Source organism: Odontesthes bonariensis, chromosome 18 (genome assembly GCF_027942865.1).
Source record: "Odontesthes bonariensis isolate fOdoBon6 chromosome 18, fOdoBon6.hap1, whole genome shotgun sequence".
NCBI classification, from domain to species: domain Eukaryota; kingdom Metazoa; phylum Chordata; class Actinopteri; order Atheriniformes; family Atherinopsidae; genus Odontesthes; species Odontesthes bonariensis.
In genome coordinates this window covers 26,503,852-26,514,345 of record NC_134523.1, presented here as the reverse complement: position 1 = coordinate 26,514,345, position 10,494 = coordinate 26,503,852, and the positions used below count along the sequence as shown (strand labels likewise).

The 10,494-nt window shown below is 42.3% G+C and overlaps 1 protein-coding gene across 1 annotated transcript; it reads left to right on the top strand.

The window, feature by feature from the left end:
• Nucleotides 1-311: 311 nt before the first annotated feature.
• pithd1 (PITH (C-terminal proteasome-interacting domain of thioredoxin-like) domain containing 1) lies at nucleotides 312-8,241 on the top strand. The gene is made up of 6 exons (XM_075449956.1): nucleotides 312-633; nucleotides 2,002-2,045; nucleotides 3,033-3,110; nucleotides 4,000-4,104; nucleotides 6,066-6,174; nucleotides 7,659-8,241. Exons 1-6 carry the CDS (start codon nucleotides 442-444, stop codon nucleotides 7,758-7,760), a joined length of 630 nt encoding a protein of 209 aa, XP_075306071.1. The 5' UTR covers nucleotides 312-441; the 3' UTR covers nucleotides 7,761-8,241.
• The last annotated feature ends 2,253 nt before the right edge of the window (nucleotides 8,242-10,494 follow it).

Genomic DNA, 10,494 nt, shown 5'->3' with positions numbered 1-10,494 from the left:
TGCTGTTCTTTTAAATGCCATGTCTTTATGTAAAGCACATTGAGTTGCTTGTGGTATGAAATGTGCTATGTAAATAAAGATGCCTTGCCTTGCCTAAAAAACTAAAGAATAAAGAAACAAACTGTTGGAAAATAAAGAATAAAGAAAAATGGAAGAAAGAATACGGAAATAGAAAAAAAGAGAGAAAGAAACGAAAAATAATTTAGAGTTTGACTAAAAGCAAATTAACTTCTTGTTGCTCTGATTCAAAGAAAGAAGGAAACACAGAAAAGTACCTGGATTATTTTGAAAATCTCTCACCGGAAATGCGTCATAAATCCGCGTCACTTGACGCAGGAGTCGGATCGTTTCACGCTGCGAAGCGAAACTTGCTGATTCTTTCTTACTTTGCAAAAACGTCCTGTCTGCTGACTGAGCTTTATTTCTTCTTCTGAACCCACGATGTCCGGACACGGTCACGGTCACGGGCACGGCCACAGCTGCGAGGGTGAGCACGAGCCCGCGGAGAGGGGCCTGGAGTACGGACTGTACCAGCGGATCGACCTGGAGAAGCTTCAGTGTCTGAACGAGAGCAGAGACGGAGACGGGAGGCTGGTGTTCAAACCATGGGATCAGCGGAACGAGCGAGACAAGGTAACCGCCGCAGGGAGCCTGTCTCCGGGCACTCATTCCGTTTGTGCCCCGCTGAACAAACACACTGGGGGTCCCCGCAGGTGTCCGAAAAAAGTGAAGTTTCAGTCTGCTCAAACCTCTCAGATTGTGCAATATTTTACTGATCTATCATTATTGATTTCTGAACGGGAGGATTGGTCACTGACGCAGGGCCCCAAAGGTTGGGAGGCCCCTGCAGCGCCTGCAACAAATAAAACAGACGAAAACCGACCTTTAAGACTAAATTATCTGGCAAAATGTTGCACAAAATGATCACTAATGAGCAAAAAGCATGCAAAAGCACCACACCCTGATCATTTGGGTCCACATTATATGAAGAAATAAACAAAAAGGACTACGTTGGATGAATAATTAATCACAAAACGAGCAGTGGGAACAGAACGGGATGCAAAATGGGACAAAGGACAAAAAAATAAACAAAATTACACATAAAGTGGCTACAGACAGAAGGGAAAGATCAGACTGAAATTAAACAACCCAGTAGAAGCTAAATGGGATGAAAAATCAGACACAAAACGATAAAAAAAAAATACATGCAAGATGAGCACAAAGATGCACAGTACAACAAATGGGGCCAGGATTACATGCTTAATAAGATGTAAAGAACAGAGTAAAACATGAAATGAGACACAAAATGAGAATAATTACACGAGAATAACTGATTCTGAAGCTTCTGAAATGTTCTTTATCACAGAGCATACGTTATATTTGTGTTTGTGACTGAGAAAGAGAATTCAAGACTAAAAGATATGTTTGAAAAGTATCTTGTTCAATGCGACTATCATCCATCCATCATCTTCCACTTATGAGGTCAGGATGGAGGCAGCAGATTCGGGAGGGAAACCCAGACATCCCTCTCCCCAGCGACCCCCTCCAGCTCCTCCTGGGGGATCCCGAGGCGTTCCCAGACCAGGTGGGATATATAATCCCTCCACAGAGTTCTGGTTCTGACCCGGGGCCTCCTCCCAGGAGGCATCCTAACCGATGAACCACCTCAGCTGACTCCTTTCTATGTGGAGGAGCAGCGCCCTCATTACTGCTGACGGAGCCCCGATCCGTCTGTCCATCTCTGACAAGTTTGACTGATAGAAACCTGATAGAAAGGTGGGATGTCAGGTGTTTCCCATCATCCCGCGGTGCTCCCAGGTGTCTTATGATGCCCCGCCGAGAGTCTGAAACCCAAGTGAAAAGCATAGAGTCTGCTCAGAGCAGATGTTTCCGGTAGAAACTGTCTGAGAACACGATAACTGCAACTGTATTTGGGGATGAAAAGAGAAAGAAATCAGAGAAGCGGAGGCGCGTAACGGCGTCTTTTTTTTCTCTTCGCAGTTTGTCGAGAGTGATGCAGATGAAGAGCTGCTGTTCAACATCCCGTAAGTCCTGAAACCATCATTATTAGGTGTCATTTAGTCAGCAAAGATATTTATTTCCTAGTATTTTCACAAACTTAGAGGAGCTGTTTAGCATCTCTAACTCTGTGTTGGGGATGAAGGTTAGATGAGATGACCTCAGAGGAACAATAAAAGCTCTGTTCTTAGTACAGAAAGTGACTTTAAAGGGATAGTTCGCCTCTTTTGACATGAAGCTGTATGACATCCCATATTAGCAATATCATTTATGAACATTTTCTTACCCCCTGCTGCGTCCTGTGAGCCGAGTTCCAGCCTCGTTTTGGTGTTGACGAAGGTAGTCCGGCTAGTTGGCTGGGGTTTAAAAAATAAAGTGTTTTGCTTCTCAAAACAATATGTGTTCAACAGAGTAATACATTTGCATCACAAAACCGTTCTCCAGGAAAAAGTCAGACCTCACAATCTCTTGGCCCTATTTTCTCTCCCTTCGTATCACTGCCTGCTGTGCAGACCGAGCAATCCCCTGCTTCCGAGCAGCAAACACTGTAACAGGCGCGGCTGTCGGCAGGCGGCAGCAGGCAGTGATACGAAGGGAGAGAAAATAGGGCCAAGAGATTGTGAGGTCTGACTTTTTCCTGGAGAACGATTTTGTGATGCAAATGTATTACTCTTTTGAACGCATATTGTTTTAAGAAGCAAAACGCTTTCTTTTTTAAGTCCCAGCCAACTAGCCGGACTACTTTCGTCAACGCCAAAACGAGGCTGGAACTCTGCTCACAGGAGGCAGCAGGGGGTAAGAAAATGTTCATAAATGATGTTGCTGATATGGGATGTCATACAGCTTCATGTCAAAAGAGGCAAACTATCCCTTTAAGTTTAAATCATGCTCATCATCGAGCTGACTGAATCAGCGAATCGCATGGTCGTCGCCCATGACGGCTTCTTCCGTCTCGTCTGTCGCAGACGTGGCGTCCTCTCAGAGTAAAACCAAACTTCCTGCGTCTCTTTCAGTTTTACCGGCAGCGTGAAGCTGAAAGGCGTCATCATCTCCGGAGAGGATGGCGACTCCCACCCCGCCGAGATACGACTGTGAGTGTTTGCCTCAGCTGATGGTCCTAATCCGGGGAGGAAAACCAAGAGCTGATGGGGTTCATGCCAAAGTTCATGCTGTGGGCGCTTTGATCAGCTGGAAAACACATCGGAAAAATGTTGAAGAGCTGCCGTTCAGTCGGCAGATTCAGAAAGAAGTCGCTTTTTCTTTTTATAAACTTCTGAAAAGAGAAGTTTAGATTAGATTGTACTTTATTTATCCCACAACGGGGAAATTCACTTGTCACAGCAGCAACAACTGACATGAACAAGAAATTTAAAAGAAGAGAAAAAGCAAGTACTAAAAAGTTAAGTGACCAAAAAGTAAAGTGACCTAGTATGAATAATATTGCACATTATGAAGGTGAAATGAATAAAATATAAATAAATACGGATAAAGAAAAATCTCTATATGAGTGGTGGATTGTCATGGAAAGGCAACAAAATGATCAGTGTGTGCATGTGTTGAAAAGTCTGACAGCAGCCGGGATGAAAGACCTGCGGAAAGAGAAGAGACAGCTTTAATCAGGCAGTGAAAAGATAGATTTAGTTTTAAATCTGTAAAGTTTATCCTGTTTCATGGGAAAAGGTAATCAGTTTTTTTGAAGGTTAGACGTTGGCCTCAGAGGAACACCTGTAACCTGCCGTTTTAATCCTGATCCGCAGGTTCAATCGTTGTTTCCAAATGTTGTAAAACGAGTCGGTAAAAAGGGGTAAAAAGCTGATTAAAGCTGCTGTGATGTGACTGTTCCCTGCTAATCTGAAGCAGCTCATTTAATCACATATTTTAACACCTCAGACACCCAAAGACGTGACTTTTCTCTTCCTTTTTTCAGTGGGTTTTATCGACATCTGTTGATCGTTTTTTTTTTTTTCTTTTTCTTTCCAGCTACAAGAACATCCCTCAGATGTCGTTTGACGACACCGGCAGAGAACCCGAACAGGCGTTCAGGCTCAACAAAGACCCTGCGGCTCAGCTGGAGTACCCGACAAAGTGAGAGCACAAACAAGAACTTTTAACCTGCTTTAAAAATGCTTTTCAGCCGCTTCCTTTCACTGTTGAAACGTTCAGTTTGAAGAGGAACATCAGACCACACGAAGAAGTCCCGGAGCTTGAAATTTAATCTGGTCAAAGACGCGTTTCTTTCTGTTTCAGACTCATGAATGTGCTCAGTTAAGGCATCCTGTCAACCTTCATGTAATTCTCCATTTATTCTCTGAACCCATCATTCTCACCACATGGTGCGAGTCGATGCGCCAGTAGTTGCAATTTTCTCCATCACAGAGGTGTCGCTGCTCCATGAAGGTTTTTTTTATTATTTTTTGGGGCTTTTTATGCCTTTATTATATAGGACAGTGAAGAGAGACAGGAAGCAGGGGGCAGAGAGAGGGGGAATAACATGCAGCACAGAGCCGTCCGATGCGGGATTCGAACCGGGGCCAGCTGCAGCAAGGACTATAGCCTCTGTACATGGGGCGGCCACTTAACCCACTACGCCACAGACCACCCCTGCTCCGTGAAGGTTAAAGCTAACTACTCTACAACGATTAAAGCGGACAAGAAAACAATGGCTGTGTTTGAAACCGCATACTTCTCCTACTACTCATACTGACTTTTTTCTAGGATGCATACTAGATTCTCCGAAATGTTGGGTATGCATCATGAGGTTACTACTCATACTCAAACTACCCAAGATGCAACCTAACGTGACGTCGCCGATCGTCATTTCCTGTCAAAACGGCAGTTTCAAGCTAGCTACAGCGAGGGTAGGTTCACTTCCTGTTTTCAAAACAAAAGCACCAATTGTATCGTAATGGCTTTCCCTATGATAAAAGGTAACAGGTATTTTACTTTGTGAAAATAACAGGAAGCGCGTTGCTCACTGCGGCTAGCTTTAGTAGTGCCGAAGTCGTGGGAACAAAACTGTAAATAGCCGGTATTTTGTGAGGTTTTCAACACGTTGGGGATCTAAACGACTACTTTCTCGCCTGAAAATGTTTCAAATGTTGCTAAAGTTTACAGAGTTTAGACCTTAAGGGAAATCAGCTTCAGGCCGGCTGATTTCCGGCTGCTCAGAACCTTGCCGGCAAAAAGGCGACGAAAGAGAAAGATTATTTACATAATAGTTGATGATCCTGCAGAAGTTGAAATTTCAATAGGTGTGTTCTCACCATTATAGTCTGATATAGTTCTTAGAATATTGTTATAGGACTTTTAAGTGTATTGTGTTACCCTTTGTTTGTTTGTTATGAAATAGTGTGCTACACACCTGGGAATTATCGTTACCTTTCAGGATGCAATAATAATAATAATAATAATAATAATAATAATAATAATAATAGATCGGTTTTATATAGCGCTAATACTCAAAGCTGCTTCCAGTGAATGAAACAACAGCAAATTCCTAACGACATCATTTATTATTTTACATGACACAACCGTCAGCCGTGAGCCTGTTTTCCAGTTGGTCCGTCCGGTTTGACGTTCTCCGTGCGCCGAGTTACAAATTTCGACTGGTGCACGACGCCGCACCGCCAGGCCAGAAACGTCCTTTTGACGCCACGTACCGGCTGCGCCGTGAGCGACGCGTCAACTATCAATCCGCCTTTAGAAACCCGGATGTGATGATTGATGACCACTTCTTCTTCTTTTTCTTCTTCTTCTTCTTCTTCTTCTTCTTTTTCTTCTCTTGTTGGATTTGCCTTGTTGGATTTGCCTCCGCACAGAAAATCTGACCCATTTCTGGTTCTCATTCATTTCAAACCAATAAAAACCGTTTATTGCCCCATATAGTTTTAGATAAGACAAAAACATCACCTGTCCCACCCTAGTCTCTCCTCTCCTAAATCGCATTAACTCAAAGTAAATGTCACATTTCTCCGTTTTATAGCTTGATTTCGGGTACATTAATGTTCCCTCCTGAACTGTTTCCCCTTTTCTGTCGTCATGTGCAGGATCGCTCGTTTTTCCAACGTTCAGCACCTCTCCATCCACATCTCCAAGAACTTTGGAGCAGAGAACACCCGGGTGTACTACATTGGTCTCAGAGGAGAGTATTCAGAGGTTGGTCTGAATCATGTTGAAACATTATCAGTCTGCTGCCTCCACCTGAACATCTTTTTCTTTTTTACACAATTCAACAACACCATAGAAGCTGGTGTACGTCACCTTCATTAGCTAAGCTGTTAGCGTTAGCTGCTGCTAAAGGAGAAAATAATCAGTAAATAAACCATGAGGAGTTATTTCTCAGATGCTTCCATTTTTCTGCTCTGAAGTTCAGGCTCTGAGAGTTGGAACTGATCCCTCTTTGTGGCTCAGCTTCTTCAGTCCAGCGTTGAACTGGACCAAATTGTTAAAACAGTGGGATGAAAAGTGGCTGCTGCACATCCTCAGTCTTTAGCTAACTCTGCTGGAACATTAGCCTCAGATAGAGTTTATCCACAGTCTTTAGCTAACTCTGCTGGAACATTAGCCTCAGATAGAGTTTATCCTCTGGGCCTGCTGCTGGATGGAAGATGCATGCTCCTCAGAGGAGCTGACAGCAGAACATTTCCACCAGAAGCTGGCTTCATCTGCCCAGCAGGGGGGATGTGAGGGGGTGGGGCTTAGCAGAGGAGGCGGAGCCAACTTAAGGAGTGATGGCTCCTTAAATGTGGAACTAAATAGATACCAGGCAGGGGCGTAACCACCATAGACATTGAGGGGGACACGTCCCCCCCAATGTTGGGAAAGTACCAATCTGTCCCCTCCAATATTTTGTCTAGTATGTGACATATAAAAGTACTCCTTCTTTCCTAGATCAGTCCCTTGCTGTTCCAGATTTACTTTCAATGTGGGAAACAGTATACAAACAAAATAGTATGGAATAAGTTTACAATTGCACATTTTGTATTTGTGTTTTGCTACTTGACATACAATAAAAAACGAGCTTTGAATTGTAACTTGTTAATTGGTCATTATACTGCATTTCTTAAAAACTATGTTCTATACAAGCACATCTTTATCAATACACCTATATGAAAATTGTACAACATTTTCAATATAAATATTTTGGGAAGGGCTCACATTTGGACCAAGGGCTGAAATCTACTGTTCTATACAGTATATATTTCATGGGTTTAGGATTTGTACAGGTCACCCTAAAATGCACTAGAATGCAGGAAATGGCATCTAAGAAATAAAAAATCTTCTGGGGGAGGACCCCCAGACCCCCCGCTGGAATATGGTCTACAGTTCTAATTTGGACCCCCCCAATATCTACACTATGGTTTCGCCCTTGATACCAGGGTTGTGTTTTTGGTGACTTCAGACACTCTGATATCTGCTCCCAGGAACAGAAAGAAGGATTTTTACAGAATATGTCACCTTTAAAGGACTACTACTGTTAATTTCAGCCTGGTACATTTCCATTATAAACATCTACTTTTAGTTAGAAAAGCATTTTAAGCCTGGTACATGTATAAAAGCTGCTGTATTTCCTTCCTGCTTTCAGTTTGTTGTAAACTGTGGTTTTAACAGACTGCCTCTACCAACGCTGTCTTTTTAAGGCTCACAGACATGAAGTGACCATCTGTAACTACGAGGCATCGGCAAATCCTGCAGATCACAAAGTGGAGAGCATAATCCCACAAACCAACTTCATTTCCTGAAGGCCTCGGGCAGCCAATGAGGAGGAGGAAGAGGAGAGATTTCAGTGGCGTCTGCTGGCTGTCAGAAGGTCAAAGATGAGTTCAGCGCTGCGGGCAGGCGGCGAAGCTCGACTCGGAACGAGCTGTGAAACCTGACGAGCGGTGGGCTTTAGGAGCTAAACTGTCTCTGTTTCCATGGCAATAAAGTGTGAAGGCTTAATGCTGGCAAAACATTTAACAATAAACGCATGAAACGTTTGACGCTCAGATGAAGTTTGCTGTTGAATAAGAGAAGGGTGTCGCTTTTTTGTCATTTTTTTTTTTTTATTTAAGGCCTTGGTTTCCATGTCAGAGCTCTGGATTAATATCACACATCAGTCATACTTGCAGGTGTGAAACATTAAGAAACTGGAGCAGGTTGATATTTGCTTCCACACATGAAGCGCACACTGATCTGAAGCCCTTTTCAATGCTTTAATAAAAGAAATTAAAACAACAACAACGGCCTTCTGGCTTTTCTGACCTCTGCTGGATGTTTTCTGCCACCTAGTGGAGGATTTTGAGACTGCGCTCTGCTCTGAGCTTTCATGCTTTCAGCAGCCTCGTCCTCTTGTTTTTTATCAGCGATGAGGTCGTTGCTGCTTCGTGTTTTAACCTGAGTGGTCGCTGCTTCTTCTCTCGCCGTCCTTGCTGATATATGAAAAACCTCTGAGCTCAACAAGAACACCACACATTCACTTTTAAAAAGGTTTTGATTCCTTTTTTTCAATTTGCTTTAAGCTCATTACAGCATCTTATCACTTTTATACAGTTCACATTTTTAGTTTCACTTTGTCACCAACGCACTGACACCAGTCTGTGTTTTCTGGTAATATTTGCATCAAAAAAAGGTCAAATTCAGTTCAATTCTGTTTTATTAATTAAATCCAAATTAGTCCAGTTCAAAAAAGTAGTTTAGCAAAGGAAACCAACCGATTGCATCAAAACTTTCCCGTCCTGAGGAAAGAACAAACTCCCCTTTAACAGGAAGAAACCTCCATCAGAACCAGAACCAGGGTTCTGTTTTGTTTGGGAACCTTTCTAACGGAGTGAAATGACCCAGAGGTATCTGAGCAGCAGCCACGACCAGAGCTGTTTGAACTCCTCAGGAAAATGAACTGAATGATCTGGATGAAATGGATCCGTCCCACAATTCCTTGCGGCTACAAGTTTTATAACGACACTCGATTATTTTCATCCAGTCGTACTAACTCTGATTCATAAATATGAAGACGGGGGGGTGTGTTTGAGCTTTTCAGTTCCAAACTTTGATAATAAACTTTATGTCTCATCTCTAATATGATATATTAGAGATGGTATAATAGTGGTATAATTTTCATGTAAAACTGTGAAAAGTTTGCAGAAGATTAAGTATCTGAAGCCCTTTTTGTGGAACATTTGCAGCAGAATGTGAATATGATCGTCCTTAAGAATGTTTCCCGACATCTTTTCTTCGCACCATCATGTTTTCCATAGAGGTCAAGGAAAGCATCTTAGGAAAAGATAATAGGAAGTCTTTCTTCGACTATTCGGCCGGACCCCCAGAACCAGGAAGGTGGCCATCTGCCTCGACCAGCTGGGGGCTGAGAGGACAGGAAAGAGGGGACAACAAGCACCGTAACACCAGGCCAGGGATACCTCCTGAGAGAGAGAAACACAAGTTAACGACAACAATGATGTCAAATGTACATGGAGAGGTGCATTATGGGAGCTCCCCCAGCAGGCTGGGCCTATAGCAGCTTAACTATGGGATGTTTCAGGGTCACCTGAGCCATCCCTAACTATAAGCTTTATCAGAAAGGAAAGTTTTAAAGGTAGAGAGGGTGTCCGCTTCCTGAAGCCAAACTGGCAGCTGCTTCCACAGAGAGGGGCCTGATAACTGAAGGCTCTGCCTCCCAAACTGGCAGCTGCTTCCACAGAGAGGGGCCTGATAACTGAAGGCTCTGCCTCCCAAACTGGCAGCTGCTTCCACAGAGAGGGGCCTGATAACTGAAGGCTCTGCCTCCCAAACTGGCAGCTGGTTCCACAGAGAGGGGCCTGATAACTGAAGGCTCTGCCTCCCATTCTGCTTTTAGAAACTCTGGGAACCACAAGGATCCGACGTTTATGAGAAACACCACCTCAGCCCTAGTGTACCTGAAGGGAAGAGACATCAAACAACCATTATTTTGTAAATTTGAAGGAATTCTGTACAAATTGGATCAAAAACTTTTTAAACTCTGGAAATAGTGTTTAGATTTAATCGTCAACCAAAACATTTAATGATAATTTTTACATATATTAGACAAATAGAAATAAGAAAGTGTGAATATTAAGTTAAAGTAAACTAAACTTGAACATGTATTTCAAAATTTTTCAAGTATTCTTCAAAGTAAAGCATTTTGTTTTATAAAAATCTATCAAAAATAATTATCTTAATAAAAAGTTTTTTTCAATTAGATATTTTTAAACTAATTCTTGAATTTAACATGTTACAAAGTTTAAAATATGCAAAGAAAAAGATATATATATATCTTTTTCTTTGCATTTTATATTTTTATATATATATGATTTTATATTAAATATATTATATATATATTATTTATATATATACGTATATATAACGAACAAAACTGCAACATCGTGATCAAACAAAGAAGTGTGTTCAGTCAGAGGCTTCTTCAGCTCAATAAAGAAGGTTACAGGAGGTCATTCCTGTCCACAGCCATAACTACAC

Coding starts and splice junctions, on each gene's coding strand:
- pithd1 (XM_075449956.1), top strand. CDS start 442: ATGTCCGGACACGGTCACGGTCACGGGCACGGCCACAGCTGCGAGGGT. Junction 3,111..3,999: donor CACCCCGCCGAGATACGACT/GTGAGTGTTTGC, acceptor TTTTCTTTCCAG/CTACAAGAACATCCCTCAGA. Junction 6,175..7,658: donor TCAGAGGAGAGTATTCAGAG/GTTGGTCTGAAT, acceptor TGTCTTTTTAAG/GCTCACAGACATGAAGTGAC.